Below are 27,983 nucleotides of genomic sequence, written 5' to 3' on the forward strand. Positions count from 1 at the left end.
ATCAACCGCCTGGATGAGAGCACTGGTTCCATGGTGAAGTCTTCCCTTCTATGTCTGCCAGGACCAAAATTGCGACCAGGGATATCTCTTGCATAATCCATCCATAGATTTGTGGAGAAACTTGAGCAGAGTACGAACCCATCAATTTCCCTTGCACTAAAGGATGTGAGATCACAATTGTTTTAAACCCTTATTTTACCAGGTAAGTTGACTGAGAACACATTCTCATTTACAGCAACAACCTGGGGAATAGTTACAGAGGAGAGGAAGGGGGATGAATGAGCCAATTGGAAGCAGTTCAGTTGTGTGCAGAAATACAAAATATTTTGTCAAGAGCTGGAGTTCAATTCTAAGTTTGTCTGATACCCTATGATGGCCATAAGCAGGTTATCTAGAACAGTGGCCTTATCAGGGTCCATCTTCCACCTCACTGTCCGAAGACACACTCTCAGCTGACATCATGACAGAGAGAAAGGAGGCAGAGAAAAGGAGACATAACACCAGAGTGCTGGCTGGCGAGTTATATGTACGATGTGAGTCTTGTCTTCTCTGTTTGCAGTCTGTTGTGGATGTAACCCTGGCAATAAGCACAGCCATCCAGGACAGGGAGGATAAGGAAGTCATTATCATCCAATCAGGTCAGTTACCTTGAGAAAGTGCACTGACAGATGCTTTTTGTCTTCATATATTTTCATATTGTGGAATTGAAATTATCAACAGGCCAATGTTTATAACGTAAATGCTTCCTTCAATAAATAAAATGTATTTCCCTGTTGGTCATTTTCTGCTCGATGTTGTCCGGAAATCCAAGAGGGAATGTCCAACACTTCTTATAGGATTTTATGACTATGGCAATGATGTGCTTTTGCTTCATGAAGTGATAGTGTGAATAAAGTGTTTTTGTTCCTGGTGAAAAGATTTTCAACCTCAACAATTTCATGTGGCCTAGGTATGAATAAATACATTTTCATTTGACTTTAAGCCTTTTTCTATTAGCCAAGTCACAGTGACACAGTATTAGTAATTGGTAATTCATGCTAAATCCATCATTATGCAACATATGCCAAACTTTTTGCATCAAATCCAAAGTATTTTATGGACAATTAGACGAGCTATGAACTATGCAAAGCGCTCAATTATGCACCGTAGGTTGAAAATAACATTTTATTTTCAACATAGTATGCACCTTGCCCCGCCAATAATTAGGTCGTCACTAGTTATCACAGCCACAAAGTCATAAACCCCGCCTATTACTTAAATGAATCTTCTCAAAATGTGATTTTAAACCTAACTCTAACCTTAACCACACTGCTAACCTTATGTCTAACCTTAGCCTTAAATTAAGACCAAAAAGCAAATGTTTGTTTTCATGAATATTTACGATGGCTGTGGTAACTAGTGGAAACTCAATAACTTTCCTGCGTGATGCACATTAATAACAGGCTCTCTGATTGGTCAGGGATACATGACCCGGTGTGCATTTGTGGCTTTCCTTGGGAATAATGTAATGTTTTATGATTTGTAATGTATTATCAGCACCTTAAAGCATTTTGTCTCAATTTTGAGTGACATTTTGTTGATCGTCTTGGATCTGGGAAACGATGTCGGCCGCAGAAGGCGATCGCAGTTCGGAACAACTGAATAAATTCGAGCAACTGACAGTGAGGCCTCCACTCAGAGTAGCAGGTCAGTCAAAAACAACATACTGTAGCATATCCAGCTAGCTAGCGTAGCCATATTATTAGAGACCTGTCCGCTGGTAACGTTACTGTAATGAAACAAATTCAATGAATATGATTGACATAGTTTGGTAATCTTGATTGCAGAGATAAACGGGGATTTTGTGGTAATGACATTGAAAGGCAAGATGCTTAACCAAATGTAAAAATAGCGGCTAACTAGTTAGCCTCTGTCTGAACCACTAACTAGCTACCTAGCTAGGTGAGTTAGCTGATGAAGATTATCTCATAGAACAAAACGTATAAGATCTCCTAAGCCTGTGTTTACCACAGACCTTAACAACAAAAAATCCCCATAGGCTTTGGCCAATGAGCCATGGCGGAGTTAGTGCCTACAAAAATATGCCATTACTATTGCTCTCTATAGGTCTAGTTGTGCGTGGCCTACTATTTAGCTGCTGTGGAATATCTAGGCAATGCCTTGCTTCTTATCAAATTATGTAGAGTGTGTGTGAGCGAGTGAGCGAGCGAAGGGCATGTGCTAAAGATAATGCATACTGTAGAAAGAGGATAGGCTACATGCATGCCTTTGTACATACAATCTTCTCTGTAACCCATGGCCCTACATGATCACTGGACAGAAGTAATCCTAGGCTGGTTTTCAGCGGCTGGTGGAATGTGCTACTGTACTGTACAGAGACACTTATAGATCTTATCTCCAGATAAGCTTATGTATGATTTTCTCTGAGTGGACATTGGGTGACACTGAAAAAAGCCACCTAGCAACAGAGAGGACATGAGTGCCTGGGCAATATAAAGCCAGGCTGTCAGACCAGCTCAAAAAGTTTAAGGAGAACAGAATGAATTGGGATGTTTAGGGCCTGGGAGAACAGCATGCATGGGGATGTTTATGGCCTGGGATAACAACAGTGTGACAGGAACTGGGCCAATGGACAGTGACAGTGGGATTTGGTAGCAGAACTTGGGTGCGAGCCGGCCTCTTGAGCTTGGCACTGTCTACTGGTGGACAAAACACAGGCCTGGTCCATTTTATATTGCAATATACAAGGACATCACCACTTGGTTCATGCTATGTGAAAGTGGCATTGAAGGGTGGAATTTTCTCAAACCTAGAATAGATGGGTTGGGTTACATGTGGAAGACGTATGGGTTGAATGCATTCAGTTGTGCGACTGACTAGGTATCCCCTTTCCCTTAACCAAAGGTAGTCTAGGTCCTATACTTCACCCCAAGTATAGCATTTTTGGTTTCTAGTAGAGTGGGTATGGTTAGCGCTGCCCTACATTGAGAGTGAAGATGAAGAATGACCTGTGCTCAACCCATGTCTTATCTCGTCTTTTAGCTTGTTAGTTGAGTGTCGTTTTGGCGTGGTAAAGCTTTATCTTGGTCTCAAGCCTGGCGCTGAGAGTATCAGTGGTTCACATATGGTATGGTGTGAATGGACAGTTAACTGCCAAAATAAACGAAACACTTGAGTAAATGAGGGATATAGAGTATATTGAAGGCAGGTGATTCCACACAGGTGTGGTTCCTGAGTTAATTAAGGAATTAACATCCCATCATGCTTAGGGTCAGGTATAAAAATGCCCATTATTTTGGCTAACATGCATTGCTAGAAGAAGAGATCTCTGTAACTTTGAAAGAGGGGTCTCAAAGGAGCATAGGGGGTTTAAAGTGTGTGTGTGTGTGTGTGTGTGTGTGTGTGTGTGTGTGTCTGTCAGATCTCAACCCAATTGAACACTTTCTGGAGCAGTGCTTGAGATGGCATTTTCCACCACCATCAACAAAACACCAAATTATGGAATTTCTTGTGGAAGAATGGTGTCGCATCCCTCCAATAGAGTTCCAGACACTTGTAGAATCTATGCCCAGGTGCATTGAGGCTGTTCTGGCGGCTTGTGGTGGCCCAATGGCCTATTATCAACATGGAATGAACGTTTTGTTTCTCTTGTACACAGTATGCTGCAGAAATTGGTTATTCTGCTTTGCACGGAATCTCGCTATGCTGTTGGACATAGGATAAATGTTTTGGATGGCTTGTGCTTTGTAGTTTTCACTGCAACCCCACTGTCTCTGAAAAATGACTACCTTGTAAACAATGTCCTTGGGTTCTGTTAGCCTAACCTAGGATCTGCATCTAATCACAAGATTATCATCATGGTAATCACCCCTTGCTCTGTTTAAGAAACAAGTGGTTGGCGTGTGTGTGTTGCTGACCGACTGACGGCTCTGATTGTGGTGACAGGCCCTAAAAAAATGAGTGGGGCTTCTAGGTTGGGTGTGTGTGTATGTGTGTCATTGGGTGAGTTAGTTTTGCATGGCCGAGTGCCCTGGATGGGCGGACCATTCCATTGGTCCTTCCATGTTAGACCATTCAATTGGTCATTAAGTGAAATCTCCACCCACCCAGGTTACCGGGCCATGCAAAACAAACTCGCCCAATGACACACTTATGTTAGTGTGTTTTTGTCACCTTCCAGCACCCACCCATCTTGTTGATTCTCTCTGACTGTCAGTATCAGTGTGTTCCCTAAGCGCCAGTCAAATAACTGACTACTAGACTTAACCCTTATGTGGCTGGCTACTTAATTGATGCAACCAAATTAGATTTTTTCTGTAGGGCTAGAATTAGATTTTCGGGAACACACTGGTATCAGCTGCAATGTTGCGGGTTGTGGACCAAATGCCCAGCCTAGGAATCAGGCTATTGGCGGTGAGCTCTGGGTTTTCACAGCTCTGCAGATGGACTGTGGAGAGGAAAGTAATGTAGCTGAAAGGTGGAGGTGGGAGGGCTCTTGTGATCTCTCTTGGTGGACAGTCACTGTGGAAAAGAGCGCCCCATCGGTGTGACCTTTTGAAAGTTGTGTTCCTAAGTCTGAGTCGTTTGTTTTCAGTGGAAACCTCCAGAATCCCAGATGGCAACTTGGAAGGACCTTGCTCAGACAGCATAGGGTAGTCCTCAACTAGTACGGTTGCAAAATTCCATAAATCCTGGTTTGAGAACTCCAGATTTCCTGCTTATTCCATTCTGATTCCGGTAGTCTTCCAACTAATATTTTTTGGTAAGGTTACTGGAATCTTGCAACTCTATCAACTAGTCAAACTGTCCTGTTTACATCATTTAGTTAGGACTGTTTTTTTTTTTTAATCAACTTTTATTATCATGGCAGCATGATGTGAACCCACAGGACTGATGAAGGATGGCCAACTAGGCTGTGTGGGGTTCCTGTAGTTGTAGCTTACCATCTCTTGCCAGCTTGTCCCTTACTCTCATCCTCCTCCTAATACCTCTGCCACTCTGTACCACCCCACAGGTCTCCATATGCCCCCAGCTCGGAGCGGGCATCGCTGCGTGGCAGACAACACCAACCTGTACGTGTTCGGGGGGTACAACCCGGACTACGATGAGTCGGGTGGCCAGGAGAACGAAGACTACCCACTGTTCAGGGAGCTGTGGAGGTACCACTTTGCCACGGGCACCTGGCAGCAGATCCGCACAGAGGGCTACATGCCCACCGAACTGGCCTCCATGTCAGGTAAGGGAGCCAGTAGGATTGTTTTTTTCAGGTATGGAATTTAAAGGGACACTACAGTGAAAATGATCTATTAGCCTATGGGTGTCCCTTGATGTATTATCTTCAGGTACCGAAGGGTATTAACTTCAGGTACCGAAGGGTATTAACTTCAGGTACCGAAGGGTATTATCTTCAGGTACCGAAGGGTATTAACTTCAGGTACCGAAGGGTATTATCTTCAGGTACCGAAGGGTATTATCTTCAGGTACCGAAGGGTATTAACTTCAGGGGTACCGAAGGGTATTATCTTCAGGTACCGAAGGGTATTATCTTCAGGAGTCCCGTGTGGCTCAGTTTGTAGAACATGATGCTTGCAACTCCAGGGTTGTGGGTTTGATTCCCACAGGGGACCAGTACGAAATATGTATATACTCTCTTCTGTAAGTCGCTCTGGATAAGAGCGTCTTCTAAATTACAAAAATGTAAATGGGTATTATCTTGGGTATAAATTAAGCTCATTGAGCATACTAAGTGCAGATTGAACTATTTGACAGTCATTCAGTACAACTAAAATACCAGGGCAATCTATTGTAGGAATTTACCCTGGACATTTATGAATGGAAAACTCATGTTGCTTTAGTTGGTTACTTTTTAATTTCCAATTTATGTAATCCAACAATAACAACTTGTCTTAATTAATGCAGTATGGTCACTTCTTATCAAGAGGGGAAATGTGTGATTGTATGAAAGAACGCTTGAATGAAAGAGCGCTGCCAATGAGATGCTGGTGGGTGTCAAACTGATTTAGAACCCAGTCACTAGTGACGCGTTTTAGTTAGTAAAATATGATTTCTCTAACTCATTGATGTATTAAATCACGAAAGCGCATTTCTACACAAACATCAAATGGACTGTTTTGATAAATAATTGGGCTGTGGATGATTTCTCGGTTTTACCTCGTCATCCCCTGATATTATGACCTCAGAAGAGAATGGATTATCAGGTTTAGTGATTTGGTGAAAAGCCTCCACATGGACAGTCCCACCTGCTTTCAGACAGCTGGGCATAGTGTCTGGTAGGCATGACAATGGGAGGTACTAGCTGTACTTCAAATCAAATTTTATTGGCCGCATACACATATTTAGCAGATGTTATTGCGGGTGTAGCGAAATGCTTGTAAAATAAGTCCAAAAATGTGTCCAATAAGAAACACTTGTTTTTGTTTTCCGTTGCAAAATGTTTTGCTACTGTGTGCCCTAATGAACACGACCCAGCTTAAACCCTCAGGATTGTGTCCCATGTGTCCCTCAGCTGTTTTACATGGGAACAATCTGCTGGTGTTCGGTGGCACCGGCATTCCCTTTGGGGAAAACAACGGGAATGACGTGCACGTCTGCAATGTCAAGTACAAGCGGTGGTCGCTGCTCAACTGCCGAGGGAAGAAGCCCAACCGAATCTACGGACAGGTAGACCAATCAAATCCCGCATCACTGGCTCATATCTGGTCATCTTCTCTACTGGTTCTGTCTGCCACTGCCTCCTTGGCTTGCTCTGGACTCTTCTGGGGTTTAGGCCTACACGCCGTATCCTGTTAAAGGGCACTCCGCCACTTTTCATCATCTCCAGTACCATACCAGTGGCTACATACAGTGCCTTCGGAAAGTATTCAGACCCCTTGACTTTTTCCACATTTTCTTACCTGGGGCTCCCCCACCATACATTACACTACAAGTACTGTAGAGAAGTGATCCATGGACCTTACTGGGCTACTCAACCCATGAGTAGATTCGTAACCATAGGTGGTCCTCTGTAGCTCAGCTGGTAGAGCACGGCGCTTGTAACGCCAAGGTAGTGGGTTCGATCCCCGGGACCACCCATACACAAAAATGTATGCACGCATGACTGTAAGTCGCTTTTATCCAAATTATTATTATTATTGTTATGTTACAGCCTTATTCTAAATTATTCAATGTTTTTTCCCCCTCGTCAATGGCATATTATTATTATTATTATTATTGTCTGCTAAATGGCATATTATTATTATTATTATTATTATTGTTATGTTACAGCCTTATTCTAAATTATTCAATGTTTTTTCCCCCTCGTCAATCTACACACAATACCCCATAATGACAAAGAAAAAATTGGTTTTTAGAAATATCAAATGTGCATAAGTATTCAGACCCTTTACTCAATACTTTGTTGAAGCACCTTTGGTAGCGATTATAGCCTTGAGTCTTCTTGGGTATGAAGCTACAAGCTTGGCACACCTGTACCTCCCGAGTAGTGCAGTGGTCCACTAGAGATCCTGGTTCGAATCCAGGCTCTGTCGTAGCCGGCCGCGACTGGGAGACCAAGGTGGCGGCACACAATTGGCCCACCGTCGTCCAGGATAGGGGAGGGAAGGGCCGGCAGGGATGTAGCTCAATTGGTAGAGCTACATTTTATTTATTTATTTATTTTATTTTTGGTCATTTAGCAGACGCTCTTATCCAGAGCGACTTACAGGAGCAATTAGGGTTAAGTGCCTTGCTCAAGGGCACATCGACAGATTTTTCACCTAGTCGGCTCGGGGATTAGAACCAGCGACCTTTCGGTTACTGGCACAACGCTCTTACCCACTAAGCTACCTGCTGCCCTACTCCCTGCGTGGGTTCGATTCCCACTGGGGGCCAGTATGAAAAAAGAAAAAAAGAATGTATGCACTAACTGTAAGTCGCTCCGGATAAGAGCATCTGCTAAATGACTAAAATGTAAATGTATTTGGGGAGTTTATCCCATTCTTCTCTGCAGATCCTCTCAAGCTCTGTCAGGTTGGATGGGGAGCGTCGCTGCACAGCTATTTTCAGGTCTCTCCAGAGATGTTAGATCGGGTTCAAGTCCGGGCTCTGGCTGGGCCACTCAAGGACATTCAGAGACTTGTCCCGAAGCCACTCCTGCGTTGTCTTGGCTGTGTGCTTAGGGTTGTTGTCCTATTGGAAGGTGAACCTTCACCCCAGTCTGAGTCCTGAGCGTTCTGGAGCAGGTTTTCATCAAGGATCTCTATGTACTTTGCTCCGTTCATCTTTCCCTCAATCCTGACTAGTCTCCCAGTCCCTGCCACCACCATGCTTCACCATAGGGATGGTGCCAGGTTTCCTCCAGACGTGACATTTGGCATTCAGGCCAAAGAGTTCAATCTTGTTTTCATCAGACCAGAGAATCTTGTTAATAATGGTCTGAGAGTCTTTAGGTGCCTTTTACTGATGAGTGGCTTCTGTCTGGCCACTCTACCATGAAGGCCTACTTGGTGGAGGGCTGCAGAGAGGGTTGTCCTTCTCGAAGGTTCTCCCATCTCCACAGAGGAACTCTAGAGCTCTGTCAGTGTGACCATCGGGTTCTTGGTCATCTCCCTGACCAAGGCCCTTCTCCCCCGATTGCTCAGTTTGGCCTGGCGGGCCAGCTCTAGGAAGAGTCTTGGTGCTTCCAAACTTCTTCCATTTAAGAATGATGGAGGCCACTGTGTTCTTGGGGACCTTCAATGCTGCAGAAATGTTTTGGTACCCTTCCCCAGATCTGTGCCTCGACACAATCCTGTCTCAGAGCTCTACGGACAATTCCTTCGACCTCATGGCTTGGTTTTTGCTCTGACATACACTGTCAACTGCGGGACCTTATATAGACAGATGTGTGCCTTTCCAAATCATGTCCAATCAATTGAATTTACCACAGGTGGACTCCAATCAAGTTGTATAAACATCTCAAGGATGATCAATGGAAACATGATGCACCTGAGCTCAATTACGAGTCTCATAGCAAAGGGTCTGAATACTTATGTAAATAAGGAATTTCTGTTTTTTTTCAATTGTTTTATTTAATCCATTTTAGAATAAGGCTGTAACGAAACAAAATGTGGAAAAAGTAAAGGGGTTGTGAAGGAAATGTTATTGTGTGAAGAAAGAGCCTTGAAAATGTACATCTTGCCTTTGGTGTCGTTAAACAATCCTTGGTTCCTGCCTGTGCTTGGTAAAGATATGAGGGGGGGCTGTCATGACACCCTCCTTAGGACCATCTGGCAGAACGCCCAGAATATGTTCTTTAAGTTAAGCTAGGAGACGGAGCCAGTCACATGTAGGAACCAATCCAATCAATCATGTTTATGTAGGTTTTAAGTAGCCGTTTCTTGCTCCCCACGTCACCGCAAATCTCATAGTGTTTGAAAATCACTGTTTTTAAAATGTTTTACCTTTTGATGATGTCATAGGATTGAACTTCATCTTTTTTTCTACGCCGTTTTTGCATGTAGACACTGGTATTGAGCTGGAGGTATGAAAATTAGGTTAAAAAGCGCTTTGTGACAAATGCATTTGTAAAATTTGAATAAAAATCTGATTGACGTAGCTAGAATTCATGGTAGCCAAATGTCCACAAGGATAGGTAGAGGCATTAAAGGTTCCCAGGGAACATATTATGTAGCAAAAATAGGAGATAGGGAATCCTTGTAAATAAATATATTTATTGTTGTTGATTTCCATTTGTAGTTTGATTTGGTTTTGTTTCTCTGTCCCCAAGGCGATGGCCATCATTAACAGCTTCCTATATGTGTTTGGGGGAACGACGGGCTACATATACAGCACAGATCTGCACAGACTGGACCTGACCACCAGAGAGTGGATCCACCTCAAACCCAACAACCCACCAGACGACCTGCCTGAGGAACGGTGAGCGTCACGCCTTAATCGGACCCACCGGATCATGTCATTGTCATTCCACATTAGGGAAGATCTATGGACCAGTTCAGGTAGTCCCTCCATGTTTCGGTCCAATTTCTTCTGTTTTGTGTCTAGTGAATACACCCCAGGAATGTCACTGGGTAGCATGAGTGATGACCTGACCTTTTCCTTTCAGCTCCTAGAGGAGCAGAGGGCCTCATAAGTGATGAGTCATGTCTGTTTGTGTCACAGGTACAGGCATGAAATAGCACATGACCGTCAGAGGATATACATCCTGGGAGGAGGAACCTCCTGGACCTCCTACCCGCTGGACAAGGTAGCACACCAACCTGTCATCAACATAAACCTGTGGTAGTTAGTGGCCCTGTTCCAATACTGTGGAAATGTGTCCTTCCTTCCTTCCTTGTTTCATTGAGGTGAGCACAGATTTATAAGTAATTGGATAGGTTACCACCATGTCACTTTCACCAATCCATCCAATTCAGATCTGTGATAACTTCAAGGACGATCGGAAGACTGATCGTAAACCTGTGATGGTAGTGAGTCTGACTAGGCAAACAGACAGCTAATCTGGGGAATTTGGTCACTTGATGGTTTTCAGGCTATCTTTAGTACAGTAAAGCCATATGGATGGAGGAAGCAGCAGCTTCTGTCACTGAGTGTGGGTGGGTTCTGTGGGTGGGTTCTGTGGGTGGGTTCTGTGGGTGGGTTCTGGGTTATTTTTTGTTTGTGGTGAACTCATTTATTATTATTTAATTTTTTTACCAGATACATGCGTACAACCTGGAGACAAATTCCTGGGAAGAGATCTCAACCAAGCCTCACGATAAAATAGGTTTGTGTTTGATGTTTTAATTGAAAACTAATGTGCTGTCTATGGGTATTATTTCCCATATTTCTACTCATCCAATTGCTTTGGGTTTTGACAGGGTACCCTGCTCCCAGGAGATGTCACAGCTGTGTGCAGATACGGAACGGTGAGATAAATCTATTTTTTAACATGTTTATTCAATAGCAGTAGAATCAAAAATCATCATTTGTCCAGGAGGTGTAGTGGTATTGCTGCCCTGACCACATATCCCCCTAGCGGTGGTGGTTTGATCAAAGCCATTGCTTACTTTCATATGTCTGCTTCTGTCTGTCTCCGCCTCACATTCAACAGTTTCTTTCAATAAAGAGGTGATTTCAGTCGTCCCATCAATACATTCTAACTGGTCTCGGTCTAACCCATAATGTTTTCTCTCAGATGTGTTTCTATGTGGAGGTTACAACGGGGAAGTCATAGTGGCTGATCTGTGGAAGATCAACCTGCAGACGTTCCAGTGGACCAAGCTCCCAGCAGTGATGCCTGAGCCAGCCTATTTCCACTGTGCTGCCGTGACCCCGGTCAGTAGGGCACTGTGCTGCTGTGACCCCGGTCAGTAGGGCACTGTGCTGCTGTGACCCCGGTCAGTAGGGCACTGTGCTGCTGTGACCCCGGTCAGTAGGGCACTGTGCTGCTGTGACCCCGGTCAGTAGGGCACTGTGCTGCTGTGACCCCGGTCAGTAGGGCACTGTGCTGCTGTGACCCCGGTCAGTAGGGCACTGTGCTGCTGTGACCCCGGTCAGTAGGGCACTGTGCTGCTGTGACCCCGGTCAGTAGGGCACTGTGCTGCTGTGACCCCGGTCAGTAGGGCACTGTGCTGCTGTGACCCCGGTCAGTAGGGCACTGTGCTGCTGTGACCCCGGTCAGTAGGGCACTGTGCTGCTGTGACCCCGGTCAGTAGGGCACTGTGCTGCTGTGACCCCGGTCAGTAGGGCACTGTGCTAGAGGAAACCCCAGCTGTTTATAGTGTCCCATTCACAGTTTATTTGCATTTCACTGGTTTCAAGATCTAGCATAGTAGACTTAAAGGGAAACGCCACTGAAAAACAATCTTTTGGTATTTTTTTAATTTATTAGTCCACTGTTGATACGGTCCCAAAATGTTTTGCATGTCAGCAGTCAAGATATTAGACTTTCAAGAATCAAAGTGTCACTTGCCACATCATCATGATGATTTTCCTCTAATAAGGTGCTGTGTCTCCTTCCCTCTCTCTAGTACCTCATTTCATAACTCATTTGTAAGTCCCTTCAATCTCTCTGGCCTAAGCCCATTTCTGTGTCCAATCCAGTTAGCTTCATTGGAACGATAAGTCAGTATATTCTTACACTGCCAAAACAAGGACACAGGATCATCCTAAATCAATAACAACAATTCAATATCCCGCTCATATTTCACTCACTCTCTCTGTGTGACCATTTGTTGCATGGCGATAAAGCTTTCTAATTCTTCTCTCCGGTCAGGCTGGCTGCATGTACGTCCACGGCGGCGTGGTGAACATCCACGAGAACAAGCGGACTGGTTCCCTGTTTAAGATCTGGCTGGTGGTGCCCAGCCTGCTGGAGCTGTGCTGGGAGCGGCTGCTCAAGGCCCACCCCCAGCTGGCTCAGTTGCCCACCATGCAGCTCTTCCACCTGGGCCTCACACAGGAACTCATCGAGCGCTTGAAATAAAGGAGGGAGGATGGATGGAATGATAGATAGATGGACGGATGGATGGGAGGAGATGTCGGACGGAGAGCACAGGATTTATTTTGAAGGGGGTCGCCTTTAAGGAGTTGATGGTCCCTCTGCCTACGTAGCCCCGCCTTAAAACCAAAAACAATGGGATTCTTTTTTTCATTGCGTTTGGACTTCTGATGATTTTAAAGGGAATCCAAGTGGAATGTTTCATGCCCCCGCCCCGTCCCATGCCCCGCCCCCATTCCCCCATCTTGCCTTTGTGTTAAGCAAGGTCGCCGCCCCAGCACACACACACGCCTCCAGCCTCTCAATCTGCCTGCCTGCAGACCCAGAAATCATTTACAGATTCACGACAACCCCCTCACTACTTTCTCATTTTATATTGGCCTTCATGACTTTAATAAGAATGTCATTTCAAAGGAAAGGGTGCATGATTATTATTTATTCTGGATTTCTCTCTACGTGCAATTAGGAAAGTTAGACAGACTTGGAGTCAGGTGACAGTTGGCATGTTTTGTGTTACAAGGGGTAGGTAGTATTGGTACCACCCTCATGCCAGACTGGTATGACAGACAGACGCAGGTTGTTGTCAGCACTTTTCCCTATTCAAGGCTTATTATGAAGGGATAATGTCTGATTTTAATTGTTGATTATTTGTGTGAAGAGCAGACGGATGCTACTGTAGTTGGGTCTCTAGTAGAGCACTTCCCTTTCACCTCATCTCACAGCACACTCCTTATAATACCCATTTAACACTCTGATAGTTATCAGATATACATACAGTTATCTCTGATATACAGGTATCTCTGACAGTTATCTATGCTATACAGGTATCTCTGACAGTTATCTCTGATATAGTTATCTGTGTGTGTCCCAAATGGCACCCAATTCCCTATATAGTGCACTACCCTTCTTATCTCCACCATAGTAGAACACATAAGCATAAGAGTCAAAACACCTGGTCTCCATTCATTCTGAACCGTATCAGTCACTTTAGTTCTTCAGTATACTTGCGGTAGTCCATTTGTAAACTACATCATCTGATCACTGTGAATATGGTGCTACTTAAATTACTTTAAAATGTTTTTATTTTTAAAAAATATTTAATTTCTGTTCCAACATTTTGCTGAATTTTTTTTTTTGGGGGGTCCATTTTAAGTAGAATACTAACATTGATCTGATTTATTCAGTGCCTTTCCCAAAGTTTAAATGATATTGAAGTACCACAAGCTAGAAAGAAGGAAATGTGATGAGTAATGGTTTAGTTTGATCCAAACATACTGACTGTTTAGAAATGACTCTCTGTTTCTGATTGTTCTTCCTTTTCTATCATTCCCCTCACACCGAAGAGAACATATGCACCACTTGGGTAGACAGTGCATTGGTCAATCTTTTAACTCTGCCCTTTCCAAACACATTCAACTGCTCCATTGTCAAGCGATCACTGGACAAATAGTTAAAGAAAGCAGCAATAATGTGAGCAGAGTAATATTGAATTATGCTGCTGTATTTATGAATGAATTACAGTTTGTATGTTGTTGTACTTGTGGGCCGAATCCAAAAAGTAGTAAGTATTCTGCTGTTAAATAAAAATAAATGTATGCAGAGTGCCAGGGTAAAATAATCAACACAGTTCAGATTATATGCTGAGATGGGGACGTGTTTTAACGCCAAATATTATTGCACCTTGAATTCAATGCCATTAAAATCTGCCTTGTGGGACAAAATAGTATTTATTGATCGTTGCCATGGGGATAGTTTAAAATGTCAATGACTACCCATGATTCCCTGCGCCACATCAAGGAAATGCCTTAATCTGTGCCTGTCCTCATTCTATTCCCCCTCTTCTTCTCCTCTGCGTGACGACAACATAGGCTCCCAGTATGCATGATGTCATGACAGTCACCTTTTATGTTGGAAAACAAGTTGTCTCCCCTGGACTTTAATCCTTGCTGTGCAGCAAATGGTTAAGGCGACCACTGAATTGATAATTGTATTTGTGAATTTTTTGTTTCGATTGTTGACGAGTCAATAAAAATGTACTGTAAATAGCTTTGTATCACCTTTGTTTGCTTAGCCTGGTCCCAGATCTGTTTGTGCGGTCTTGCAAACGCCGATTGTCACGAGTTGAAGCAAGACAGAACAAACAGATCTGGGATCATGCTATGGTTTGCTTGCTTCAACATAGTGTTATGTAACTGGCATGGAATGAACCCTTTAGATTAGATCAGTCAACCTTGCCCTTGTAGTGCACACGTTACCAAGTATCTTGGTTTGCCTAACAGTCCAGATTTAGTTACCTTGATTTAACCACCATAACATCCTCTGTATGTGCAACAAGCACATTGAAATTGGCATGCCGTTGCTTATGACAGATCATTCTTTTCCAAAGAGGGCTGTGTGGAATGATTTCATGTTTACCTGCCTGCTCAGGTGCAACACCTTGTATTGTGTTGAACTAGCCCTGGCTGCAGCATATCCAATGCAACACCTTGCAACAAAGCAAATCACAAGAATGGGAAGGTACTGAACAGAAATGTCCAGAATATGACCATGACAATTTGTCCTTTTTCCATACAGAGCCTAGCGTTACACCTTGTGTAGGTTTCTTGGTCCATATGAACCGAGCTTAATACCCAAACCCCAATTAATGCGAAGCACAAATGTGACCACTTTATACATTGATATTAGCATACTCTACAAACCCTGCTTTAACAACATCTGCATTTTAATCTGCCAAAATCCTACTGGAAAAAAAACATTGGGACAATACATTTTCTTTGTTACAAAATATCTTCAGTCTTCTACATTGTTTACATACACCTCAGGATGTGCAATGTTTAAATAAAATAAAAGGTAAGTTCATTTAGAAATCATAATGCAAATAATTCCAAAGGTAAAGGGCCCTTGATGCCCAGAACTGGGTCATGTTCATTAGCCACAAATGGAAGAAAACAGATTGAAATGGAGGGACAACATGGACTGCAAAGCATTCCAAACCTTTTCCACTGCGAGCACTTATGAATACTACTGAAAGACAGACAAAGAGACAATATAAATCGACATGGCAATGAAATAATAGTTTGAACACAAACAAAGCAGCTACTGGAAATAGTGACTCAAAGGACTCTGGGAGTTGAAGTTTCTTCTTTGCGGAAAAGCTCAACAGGCGGGGGGTGATGGGGCGAAAAAGTACAATGCCAGTAGAATGAGGTAAACCACCACCAAAGCAGTGCCTGCAGAGGAAACAGAGGGGTTTGGAATTCAGTCTAATCCGTGATATCTGGATCTTTACTACAACCAAGCGCCATAGCAATGTGAACCAAGCACAACAACTTACCCTGAAAGTAGTCCGACTTGCCATCCATGAAAATATAGTTGACCACAATCACACTAAAGATGCTGGCCCAAAGATGCAAGTCACTGAACAGGAGCACGAACCCCACATCCTGGAAAAGAGATGGAGTCACGTTTGGAGGGATCTTTTCACCTCTGACCGCTACAGTCTACTCTCAAAACCTGAGGCTTTATGTACAAGAACAAGTGAGATACTGAAAATTATTACATCTGATGCAATTAATCACAATGTAGATCGACTTAAAACGACTTACATAGAAAGTGTTGAACAAGATGAGTAAAGGAATCTGAATCATGCAGACTTGCACTGCTATACAGTTTCCCACCTCCAAGCTGTACAGACAAACAAATCAATGTCAGGTTACACAGTCTCGGAAATCCCAGACCCAGGGGGCAACAGCACTTGTTCTGGGAATCATGTCAGATTTTCTTGGCCAATTCGATAAGGGTGCTCTTCAGACAACTCTCCCAACAAATTAAGAGTTTTGGTATGTGGGGCTTAAAACAATCCCCTGGGAAACATGACAGAGGCAGACACACAAGAACCATGACAGAGGTGGACACACAATGCGGACACAGATAGCTAGGCTAATTGTAGCCACAGCCAGTCAGTGGTTGTTGTAAGCTTGTAATGCTTACGTCATGGCTCATGCAAACTACTCACTTGAGAAATACACTAATTGAAAATATCCTCTGCGAGCTCCATCTAGCTAGCTACCTACCAGACATGTCTACGGCAGGGTTCTGGACATTTTCCCCGGCGCTCAACTCCGCCCTTTCCTCTCTGCCAAACTGACGTTGGTTTACGTACAGTGTATGCTTGAACATTGCTACATTGTGGGAGGCAACCGGTCTGTCTAGAGAGACTAGGTTTTGCATTACGAGACAAGATCCATCAGTAGAGTGAAAACGCAGTATCAAGAGCGTGATAGTGGCTTACCTGAGACTGATGTTATTCTGCAGGGCAAACTGTATTCCGTTGAAGATCTCGGGAATTTCCGGCACCATCGCCAACACTGTCACGCCGATAAAATACTGCAGAACCGAATGACAGACAGTGAGACATTGCACTATCCTTTTACACAGTCAGGACAGAACACATTTTAAAGTTGTTTGACAGGTCGCAGCAGGTCGCATCATGAGTGTAAAATTCAGTTGTTATAAAATTACAGTGTCCTTCAATAATGAGCTTTCCAGAGTGATTTTCTACCCAATTACACTAATCACATTATATTCCCCTGGTTATGGGAATGAAAGGGAAGGACGCAGTTTAAAATGGAGTGAAACGGGGAGGTACTACCTGAACCTATCCAATAAGAAACGCAAATGTTTATTTTCCATTGCACAACATTTTGCTATGCTGAGGCCTAATGAACATGGCTCAGGTGTGGGCGTACCTGGGAGATGGCGGAGTGGTCGAGGATGGGTTTGATGTGCTCCGTGGTGAGGTCGGCACAGGCGGCCATTAGCAGTGTGGCCATGATCAGTACAGACAGAGCCCTCAACCTGGACCAGTGGACGACCGTGCCGTGACCGCCTACACACACACACACACACACACACACAATAGAAACCAACATGATGAAGTATGTCACACATTCCAGCTCCTCTCTACAATATGACTACAACACCACAAAAGTTTACAACTTATGGGATAAGCTTGCGGGGGGGGGGGGGGGGGGGGGGGGGCTCACCGCTGGCACCGGCCGTGTTGGCACCCCCCGGTGGGCGCTGACCCTGGTGGTGGTCATGCCCGTCACTGACTTGGATGTCGTAGATGTGGGAGTGGGTCTTCAGTGTGAAGATGAGGCCAATCAGGTAGGCGGCAGGTAGCAACACAGAGATGGTGTACACCAGAGGCCTGGAAAACAAGCCATACAGCAAGTAACTACACTGTAGCAGGCCTACTGGCTGGTAACACCAACAAACCATGGGACAGAATGGGTATTTTATTGGTACTTACTCAATGTGTCTGAGATACAAGGGCTCGTTACTTCCACTCTGTTGAGAAAGAGAGTATGGCTTTAGTTTAATACATGCTGAAGCATTTGGGGTTACCCACAACCACCCCTCATGACCTCATCATAACACACTTCCACATGAGTCACTACACTACAGACGTGGGTTCAAATCATACTTGTTTTCAATGAAATACTTGAATGAAGCCTGTCTGGAGTGTCAGATGGATGGGTTAGGGTTAAGCCTTTTGGCCACTAGGTCTTTGGTTCCATTGGTCCAGGTAAGCTCAATCAAGTGCAGTTTAAGTATTATTTGCTCCCAGCAGCACAGTCAATGTAATGCTTTAGATGATGATGCAGCAGGCGAGTAGGAGATGTAGGTACCAACCATGTCATAGTGGCAGTCGTTACAGGTAAAGGGCCCACTAATGTTGGCTGGAGAGCTGGTACAGCCTGCACACACCAGGCTACCGTAGGCCTTGGAGAACAGGGTTGGGGCAAATACGCCTGCAGGACAGGACAGTGTGTGAACGTGTTTGTAGATGAGTGTGTGTGTGTGTGTTCAGATGTGCGTGTGTGCTTACGTATGTGTGTGTGCATCTGTGTTTATATTTATGTGTGTGTGTGCACTCTCTTACCTCCTACTGATATGAAGAGCAGAGCTGAGCTGACCCCTGCAGAGCGGCTGTTGAACCTCTGCTCCCTGTGTTTAAAGCCCCCGATGATCATGCTGATACCCTGAGTAGACAGGAGACAATGACTGTCAACATAGTTTGGTAATCATATATGCCCATTGGGTGTGTCAGTGTTAATTTTGGCACTCTTCTTTTAGATTTAGTCTAGTCATTTTGACTAAAATATAATTACATCTTAGTCACATTGTCATTTGAAATCACTGACTTCTATGTGCACAAAGATGCATAACCAACAGATTGTTCTGCATAACATCCTATTCTCTTCCCAACAGCAGAAATATGACAAACATATATAACAATTATCTGGCCATGTAAATTCCTAATTCAGCCTACATAGATATTTCACATTACATACAAAACAGACAGACAGAGACACAGAGCGAGAGAGTGGCACAGAGCGAGAGAGAGGCACAGAGCGAGAGAGTGGCACAGAGCGAGAGAGAGGCACAGAGAGAGAGAGAGGCACAGAGAGAGAGAGAGGCACAGAGCGAGAGAGAGGCACAGAGAGAGAGAGAGAGGCACAGAGCGAGAGAGTGGCACAGAGCAAGAGAGAGGCACAGAGCGAGAGAGAGGCACAGAGCGAGAGAGAGGGGCACAGAGCGAGAGAGAGGGGCACAGAGCGAGAGAGAGGGGCACAGAGCGAGAGAGAGGGGCACAGAGCGAGAGAGAGGGGCACAGAGCGAGAGAGAGGGGCACAGAGAGAGAGAGAGGGGCACAGAGAGAGAGAGAGGGGCACAGAGAGAGAGAGAGAGGCACAGAAGCAAAATCACCAGATGCCACAAAGTATTGGCAAAGTAGTATGGGTTCCACCTCCATCCCTCGGTCGTGTCATTGCCAATGTTCTCAACGTTCCAGACGCTGCAGCCACATTGATGTCCAGAAGTAGTACAGGAGCTAATGACTGTTTCACCCAGTGATGTAGTCAAGTCACTAAACCTCCAGTCCCAATCGAGTCCCAAGTCCCCTGTGTTCGAGGCCGAGTGAAAGTCAGAATCACCTATGGTTGAAATACGACTCCCCGTGCTCGAGTCCTGGTCCAAGTGCTGGGTCCACATTAAGTCAAAATAAAGTTATTTACCCAGTCAGATATAGTGTAGTGACAAGAGGGATTTAGTCAATAAATTGCTTGCTATCCATTTTCCTTTTTGTGCCACCAAATGTTTGCATATAGGCTACTGGTAATGTTACCATGGCCACGTTCAGTTGAAAAACATTGCAGATAAAAATACCATGAATAGAGCCGACGTTATTCCTTATTCAACATGTCAGAGAGGCATGTTTGTTCTACATAGCATATTTCTATCTGAACGTTGCATCCTGCTGAACGCGCCCCAGATGCTTGGCTTTAGCTAGCTAATGAAGTAACATGACTGAACAAGGTGTAGCCTAAACAAATGGTTAACAGTCCGGTCTGTAAGTAGCCTAGTTTTAGAACAGCCCGCGATATGCTTTATAAATGTAAAAATGTGTCTTGCCAATGCACAATAGAAAGAAAAGAACGGAGTGTCGGTATGGGTCATATCTTTTCAAAGGTAAGGGCTAGCCTGAAGACGTTTTCTCTCAGGAAAAGAGGGAGAAGTGGCTAATATGTTGGCTACAGAACCGGGCTGTGAAATGCAGTGGGGGAAGTGCAAGGGTTGAGTGAGTCTTCAAATTCAAAAACGTTTCTATACTCAAGGGAGAGAGGAAAAACATAGCTAGACTGTTGTTCTACTATTCAACTTAAAGCTGCTATTTCTATTTATTTTGTGAAGCATCTTGTGTTTCTTAACCAGGCAAAGGGTATCTAACTAGAAGGCTGGTGGTGACTGGTTAGCTACGGGGAAGCAAGGGAGTCTCCTTAGCGATGTGTATAATCGGAGGCAGAGCCGGAGCGAAGCCTGTCTGGCCACACACATCGCTTGCTCCCCCGCAGCTCACCAGCTGATGTAGGCTAGGCTGTATATGCCGCAGCTCACCAGCTGATGTAGGCTAGGCTGTATATGCCGCAGCTCACCAGCTGATGTAGGCTAGGCTGTATATGCCGGGTGTGGCACTTCCTTACCACTGCAGAACAGAACATTTTCCTTTAGTTCTAGTTTTCTGGGTCTATTTAGTCAGTTATAGTCTTGTCAACTGCCACTGAAAAGTTGGTGTTTGACTAATATTTTAGTCACAATTTTTGTTGAGGAAATTAACACTGGTGTTTGTGTGTCAGTCTTGGAGAGTAATGTTTCTGTGTATGTCAGTGAGATGCCTGTGTGTGTGTGTGTGTGTGTGCGTGTGTCTAGTTGCCACTCACTGGGATAAAGAGAATACAGCCCAGCAGGGTTCCAGTGAGAGCGGCCTTGACGATCTCCTCATAGCACTTGGAGCCGGCCTGGTGACCCCTCAGCAGGGCAGTGATGTAGAAGGTCATCTCTGTGATGGAGCCAAACGTAGCGTTTACCACCGCTCCCACCGCAAAGTTACTCTGAGCTGAAATACTGCAGAGACAGACAGCGTGTTACTCTGAGCTGAGATACTGCAGAGAGACAGACAGCATGTTACTCTGAGCTGAGATACTGCAGCGAGATGCACCATTTTAACTACTAATACTGAAGTTTACCACCACCGAATTCAGTTCGACATAACTATAAACCAGCCTCCGGAGTGATTCTATTCAGAGGGCCTTGTCGGAGCACAAGCACATCATTATATCCCCACAAACATTCAGACTCATCAACCACTGTCACTTTTGGTTAACTACCATAACACAACAGGACAAAAATGTAAATCATTTAAACTCTACGTGTGGCTTAACCGCCATATGTGGACTTAACATCTGTTCAAAACAATGAGAATAATTTGTCTCCAAGCTAGCCTCTTATTGTGGTTCTGATATTGTTTCCATGTTGGCAGAGCAGCCTGGGGGATTACCTGGCGATGCCCATGCCAATGTAATAGGACAGTGGGATGATGGAGCTGACGGCAGTGGTGAACTTGGCCTCCGAGCTGACAAACTGGTTCTCTGTGTCCACATAGCCGACCACCAGGGTCGTGATGACCAGGGGCAGCAGGTCTGGGTAGGCACACTGCTTTAAGGATCACCAGTGGTTCAATTGGTGTGGAAAGTCTACAACGCTGTGTTGGATATCAACTACATTGCAGAAGCACGGATCTATAAATAGCTACTCATTGTGTGAATAAAATTAACAATTGTGCACCACGCCTTGCTTAAACTGATCCCTTCAAACCTACTGATTGTTTGCTTTTCTCAAGCAGTTTGACTTCGTGTGATTCTCCTACAGAACCTACAAACTGGTGAAGCACTGTAAAAGAGCCACTGAGCAGAAATGCTGACTCCTGCTGGACAGGGTAAAACGTGCAACTGGCAGGACATTCCGTTAGCTCCTTGTTGGCGTTCCAGGTCATCTTTTTTGTAGTCAGGCTGCCCAGCTCAGAATATCTCTGTAGCAAATTAATGTGGTTCCTAGGACATGAAACCCTTCTCCAGATCTGATCATCTGAGCCGTGTGACTGCAAAAAAAAAACGACCTGGAACGCCACCACCAGTCAGGTGATAGAGCAATCACAACCATAATGGTCTGTTAAAGGATACTGACAGCAAAGACATTGATTCCGTCCATGGTGTATTTGTAGTAATACCAGTTGAAGGCGTGGTAGCAACAGAGAAGCACTTGGCTCTCACACCCTTGGGGCTGCAAAAGAGACAGAAACACATAGCAAAGCAATCGTCAAATTACACATTTTCAAATCTAGGAAAAGGATTCCTCTAATAACCTTCTGGCATGATTTGAAATCCACAGGGCCAAGTTAATGGATTGGATTAAAGTGGTAACTAGTTCCGAGGCTGTGATAATGTCAACACTACATGGAAAGGGAAGACCTTGATGAGCGCTTCCACCTTTTTCAGCCGGCAGATGTGGACGTCCTCGGGAGGCATGAGGAGTATGACGGCCAGGGTGCGGGCATTCATCTTGGCCACGGGGATGGTGAAGACCAGGATCCAGGAGAGGAAGCAGGCCAGGCCGTGGATCAGCCCCAGGAGAGGGTAGCCTAGCAACAGCCACACGTAGGTACTGACACGACACTGCACCCAGCAGGGCACAGCATAGGAGACCAGGCAGGCAAGCAAGCAGGCACAGACGCACATGCAAACACAGCGGGGAAAGAGACGTGACAAGTACTGGTTATGAAAAGGTCTTGGCAAAATCTTGAAAACAGAGCAGCCAATCGGGCTCTCAAATTGAGTTTAGAGATTGTTCAGACTAACCAGTCATCAAACCAAACCAAACACATGCCATCGCAATCCACATAAGGAAAACATATGCTTATAAGGACATAACTTTAGACATAAATATTACTTGAGAAAATATTAGCCCACACAGGGGTCAGTCACACTGGTCAGGCGATAGGCAAGGGGACAAGCCTCACCCAGTAACGCGTCCGTTGTGGGGGGACCTCGATGGGGACAGAAGGGGGCATGAGCAGGGGCGTGGACTCCTTCACCTCCTTTGAGTCAGCTTCCTCTGGGATGGCCTCGCAGTGAGGGAACTTCACACAGCATCGCCTGACCAGGCTGATGGGCTAAACATCCAGGTGAAAGAAGGAGAGAGCGGGATGAGGGAGTGAAGGAGAGAGCGGGATAGAGGGAAGGAGTGAAGGAGAGAGCAGGATGGAGGGAGTGAAGGAGAGAGCGGGATGGAGGGAGTGAAGGAGAGAGCAGGATGGAGGGCGTGAAGGAGAGAGCGGGAGGGAGGGAGTGAAGGAGAGAGCGGGAGGGAGGGAGGGAGGGAGTGAAGGAGAGAATTTGTGAAAGACCAAGGGAGACAGATGGAAGTAAAAACAACATCTGTATTGTCTGCGTAGACCTAACATAAATAAAAGCCTTAATAATGCATTACTAAACCTTATTAATACAATCCAGCACTAAGCAATAGTATCAGGAGCATCAGTTCGACTACAGCACCGTTAAAATGGGGCCCAGAGAGTGTGAGTATTGGAGGTGACAATTGCACACACTTATAACAAGACCATGAATATACCTGGGTGTTCAAGTCTTTAGTTATTTATTGTTGAGTTTTTGGACCTAGTTGTTGTAATGGTGTATGAGGAGCAAGGAGAATGATGAACACAGCAAATCAGGCTGGTTCCACCATCTAAACGTCACCCTGAATAGGCAATAATCAATGGAGATTGAGCAAAGACAATAGCATAATCAATCACTGCCATAACTCTTACCTTTAGTATGGACTTCCCAAATGGCCACAGAAAGTAGCATGATAACTTCCAACACAGCTTCCCTGAAAGAAGATTCAAAACCTTCAAATGTTAGAGTCGAAATTCGGACTCACGTCATCCCGATGTAAAGTAATCCAGATTTTATTTAAAATTAAATGAAAGGATTCATACCATAAGGAACTCCAATGATGGTCAGAAACATTAAAGGACAGGCCAAGAGGTAGGCTAAAGAGATCCACCATCCAAATAAAATCAAGTACGCTATGTTTCCACAAGTGATCAAAGAACCTGAAATCAAAAGGGGAGATGTAAAAAAAAGATGAATGACATAAATAGTGTCTTCTATTCAACAACATAGTGTCCACTCTATAGCTATAGAACGCTACAATCTTGAGTATTTTTTCTCCAAACATTTCCAAAATGATTCACATCAAGCCATGGTCATGTTCATTAGGGCACAAAAACCAACGTCTCTTATTGGACATTCAGATAGCTGCCCCCGAAACGGGGAGATACTTTCTTCCATTTGGTGGCTACTGAACACGACCCTGACCTTTTTCTAATGACCATCATATTAGTGGTTCTGCAGGGGGGAAGTGAATTAGGAGCAGGAGGACAGACACTAACCTTGGGGTCTGACAAAGTTCAGCTCTGAGTAGAGCTCCCTCACAATGTCCGACCTGTCCTCGATGGGCCTCTCAGTCACGTGACTCTTCCACTTTCTGAAGCCAAACTGAACATGTGCACACACACAACCAGATACCATCACACACGTCATCAATTCCAAGTGGAAGGGATCTTTTGTAAATCATTCAAATTACAACTGTTTTACATGGAAGACAAAACAGGCTTTTTTTTTCTTCTCTCGGTTGTGTCCAACACTCCACCCACCCTGTAGTTGTTGGCCAGTTTGTTTGCCTCTACTTCATTTTCCGCTCGGATGGTGGTCTTCAAGCTCGAGCCATCCTGCCAGACCTCTTCCCCATAGTGAAAAGGAGTGGTGCTTCCTGAGGGAATAGACACCAAGGTGCCAAACAAATTGATGAAATGGTACGGACAAGATCAGGAAACAAATAATAAACTAAAATATGGATGAGAGGTCTTCCATGAAGTATCACAAACAAACGGACATTTAAAAATGATTTTCATGAATCTTGTTTCTCCTAAGAGTGTAGAGCTTAGCCAACCCAGAAAACTGAATTACACCAATGCTATCGGTTGTACAGAGCATCATGGGTACTTTTGCAAACAGTCAGTGTTGGTTGTGACAGTATGTGCTGCCAGGACAGGCTGTAGCCTCACCTTTGTTTGCAGAGAGCAATTTGGGGGTGTATTGGTGGGAGACGTCTGGGGAGGTGGCCTCGGCCACATGGCTGCCAATGTCCACACACAGTCTGTCACACTGGGATGTACGGCGGTAGACCCGGGGGTCATGGTCCCATTGGGTATCTGAGGAGAAACAAACACTGATAACTTACCCTTCAATGTCTCCATTATTATACTATTGAAGTGTTTCTTCATTTATCCATCAACATACAACTTGTGTAGGGTAACAAAAAGAAGATGCAGGTAAACTTGCATAAAGTGCATTCGTTCTCTGGGTAGGTATCCCCCAGAGAACTAAACTCAACATTGCTAGACAAACCGAATCCATATGGCATAACTAGGGCCAGGAGTTTCTCCTCATCAGGAACAACTCTGGGTCCCAGTTGGTCAGGTCATGTGAAACCTGTGTGGACCAATGCGCTAAACCCGTCGAGTCAGTGTGTGACTAACGGAATGCTCCGGACAGTCACATGCAGTGACACCCAAATCTTAGATTGGTGTGACCGATGACATTCTATGGATATCAAAAGTCAGTGGACCTACCAAACACTATGATGATGCACGGAAATGTTGCCTCTTTAATGCCTCTGTGTTGTCAGCCAATGAGGTTTACCACTTTGAGAGGTGAGCAAGATAATCTTACAACTTCATGTCTTTTAAAAAGGACAAGCAGTATTTTCTAAGTTCAATTCAGAGAATTTGAAATGGTCACACATGGAAAATCACGAGAGCAACAATTACTTGTAAATCAAGCATGCACTCTCCTGACCTGACATTCCCTAGGTTTACACATCTCCACAGGATTTAAGATGAGCATCACTGTCCCAAGAAGTCTCAAGACTCCTAACCGAACAAAGGGAAGGGATTCTTTACCGACATGTGACATCGTCTTCATGCAACTTCAATTATGAGAGGGGCCAGTCAATCAATGGACTCACAGTTCTCATAATCTGAGGGAAAGCAGATTGATCATCTTTTCAATTAAATCAAAATTTAGCGAAAGCGTTCCTCCTCATGTTGACATGTTGTCTTAAAATGGAGCTTTCCTCCTCATGTTGTCGTAATTTTACCACTACTGTAGCTTTCAGGGTCTCCCAAACTCGGTCCTGCCCCCCCCCCCAAAAAAAATAACATGCACCCAGGTAGGCCCCAGGACAGAGTTTGGGAAACCCTGGCTTAAGTTATAGTCCAGTATAATTTACAATGTCTCTGGTAATAAGAGTCCATAAACTATTTTCAGAATCTGGTTCCAATATCTGTGAACTGAAATAAATATTGGGTCTGAGTAAATTAACAAGCAGTTTTCAGATGGACATCACAGGAAATGTGCGTTTTTCATACCTAATAGTAAACAGGTTTGTGAGGCCTGGTTATCCTACATTTACATTTACATTTTAGTCATTTAGCAGACGCTCTTATCCAGAGCGACTTACAGTTAATTCTACATTAAGTGTTTAAAATTATTTAGGGGCTCCTCCGCACAAATTCAATTATGTGGGAATCTAAGGAAAGCAGCCTACCCATACACAACACAGGTGATTATTATCAAAGGTAACTACTGAACACTAACTGACAAGGCACAAATATAGGCTTTTCAAACTGTCGTTGAACCTTCTAGGAAAATTACAAAACAAATGTCGAAGTGTATCTAAAGGGCTGTGTCTATGTACGATACTACATTTGTTACAATGTTGCAAACGCACGAATGCTGCGTGGTAAACAACCCGCGGGGATTGATAGAAGGAAAGTTTACGATTTGTTATTACCTGAACTTTCAGCCGTGGACCTCCGCCTACGCCTCTCCGTATCAGCGATAGGAGCTTTAATGTGGGACATTATTGTTGATAATAATACTTTCCATAGAGCTAATACCACGCCGGTTTGATCAACTCAATCCCCTTCCTCATAGTGTCTCTGTGCGCTTCCTAACCATTGCTGACATACATGGATCTATTCGAAAAACCCGTGGGAATTGTAGATCATCCTCATATCTTTTCCCTCTCCATCGACTGCATTCTGGGATGTGTAGTGACTCTGTGTCATGTGCTGTGGCCACATTCTAAATATAAAACAACTTTGTTTGAAAATCCAATTCATAGCTTACGCTGTTTATGATCAAATATTTTCTCTTGAAAAATATGTTTATTCTGTCATGCTGTGTAGACCTATTTCAGGGATGGGCAACTTTGATGGGGGTGGGGGCAGTTTTTTGCAGTTTTTAATATGATATCTGAGTGAGACAGACTAACAAAATCAATGTGGGATCAAGCTTGTAATTCAACCATCATCCCAAATTGGGTCAGCTGGCCTCTAAACTAATTTAGCAATCTAAAAAATGTTAGCTGACATGGTGCGCTAATTGAATGACTATCAGTGACTGTAATAACATTAGAAAAATTGCTGATGCACAACCACATTTCGAAATAGCACCTTTTGTATTCTACAATTCTAATTTGCAGCAGTAAATTGAGACCCCCACTGAGTTCTTAAAACAATGATGTTTTTTGTTGCTGTATTTTTTGGGGGAAATTGAACCAAGGGCTTTCAAAAGGGGACCGGCCGTGTGCTGTCAGTTGCCCATCCCTGGCCTATTTACTTTACCTAGGAAAATTACATTTCATACTGAGTAGAGACCTTAAAAACTATATGTGGGAAAAAAACATTATTCCAACAAATGTTGGACAACAGAACTAAGGACCATCACAACTTAAAGCAATGTTTGGTGACCAATAACCTGCCTAAATATGATGTAATCTATGTTTTATTCACAAATCTCAATCAATAAATCAAAAAGCAACAGCACCAGAACTCTAGCTTTTCTTTCATTTACATAATTATACAAAAATACAGCTTCACGATCAAAGTGATAAAATTCTGTGTTCAAGATATGAGTGAAGAGAGAAACAGCAATAAGCTACATAGACAATAGGGAAATGGATTTAGCCAATATAA

General features: G+C 44.1%; 2 protein-coding genes across 2 annotated transcripts; one reads left to right on the plus strand and one right to left on the minus strand.

The window, feature by feature from the left end:
• Nucleotides 1–1,462: 1,462 nt before the first annotated feature.
• Nucleotides 1,463–12,689, plus strand: LOC311130092 (kelch domain-containing protein 10-like). The gene is made up of 9 exons (XM_084162762.1): nucleotides 1,463–1,686; nucleotides 5,015–5,236; nucleotides 6,527–6,681; nucleotides 9,767–9,915; nucleotides 10,159–10,243; nucleotides 10,696–10,762; nucleotides 10,857–10,904; nucleotides 11,174–11,313; nucleotides 12,254–12,689. Exons 1-9 carry the CDS (start codon nucleotides 1,602–1,604, stop codon nucleotides 12,461–12,463), a joined length of 1,161 nt encoding a protein of 386 aa, XP_084018888.1. The 5' UTR covers nucleotides 1,463–1,601; the 3' UTR covers nucleotides 12,464–12,689.
• Nucleotides 12,690–15,153: 2,464 nt separating this feature from the next.
• On the minus strand, nucleotides 15,154–26,955 carry LOC311129510 (uncharacterized protein). The gene is made up of 20 exons (XM_084161808.1): nucleotides 26,798–26,955; nucleotides 25,008–25,154; nucleotides 24,597–24,712; nucleotides 24,333–24,438; nucleotides 23,877–23,993; nucleotides 23,706–23,767; nucleotides 22,899–23,051; nucleotides 22,369–22,554; nucleotides 22,063–22,162; nucleotides 21,381–21,522; nucleotides 20,764–20,947; nucleotides 18,426–18,525; nucleotides 18,176–18,294; nucleotides 17,793–17,830; nucleotides 17,524–17,690; nucleotides 17,227–17,366; nucleotides 16,770–16,864; nucleotides 16,084–16,162; nucleotides 15,813–15,921; nucleotides 15,154–15,708 (listed from the first exon to the last, which is right to left on the minus strand). Exons 1-20 carry the CDS (start codon nucleotides 26,865–26,867, stop codon nucleotides 15,635–15,637), a joined length of 2,304 nt encoding a protein of 767 aa, XP_084017934.1. The 5' UTR covers nucleotides 26,868–26,955; the 3' UTR covers nucleotides 15,154–15,634.
• Nucleotides 26,956–27,983: the final 1,028 nt, after the last annotated feature.

Source organism: Coregonus lavaretus, assembly GCF_964263955.1.
Source record: "Coregonus lavaretus genome assembly, chromosome: 5".
Lineage (NCBI taxonomy): Eukaryota > Metazoa > Chordata > Actinopteri > Salmoniformes > Salmonidae > Coregonus > Coregonus lavaretus.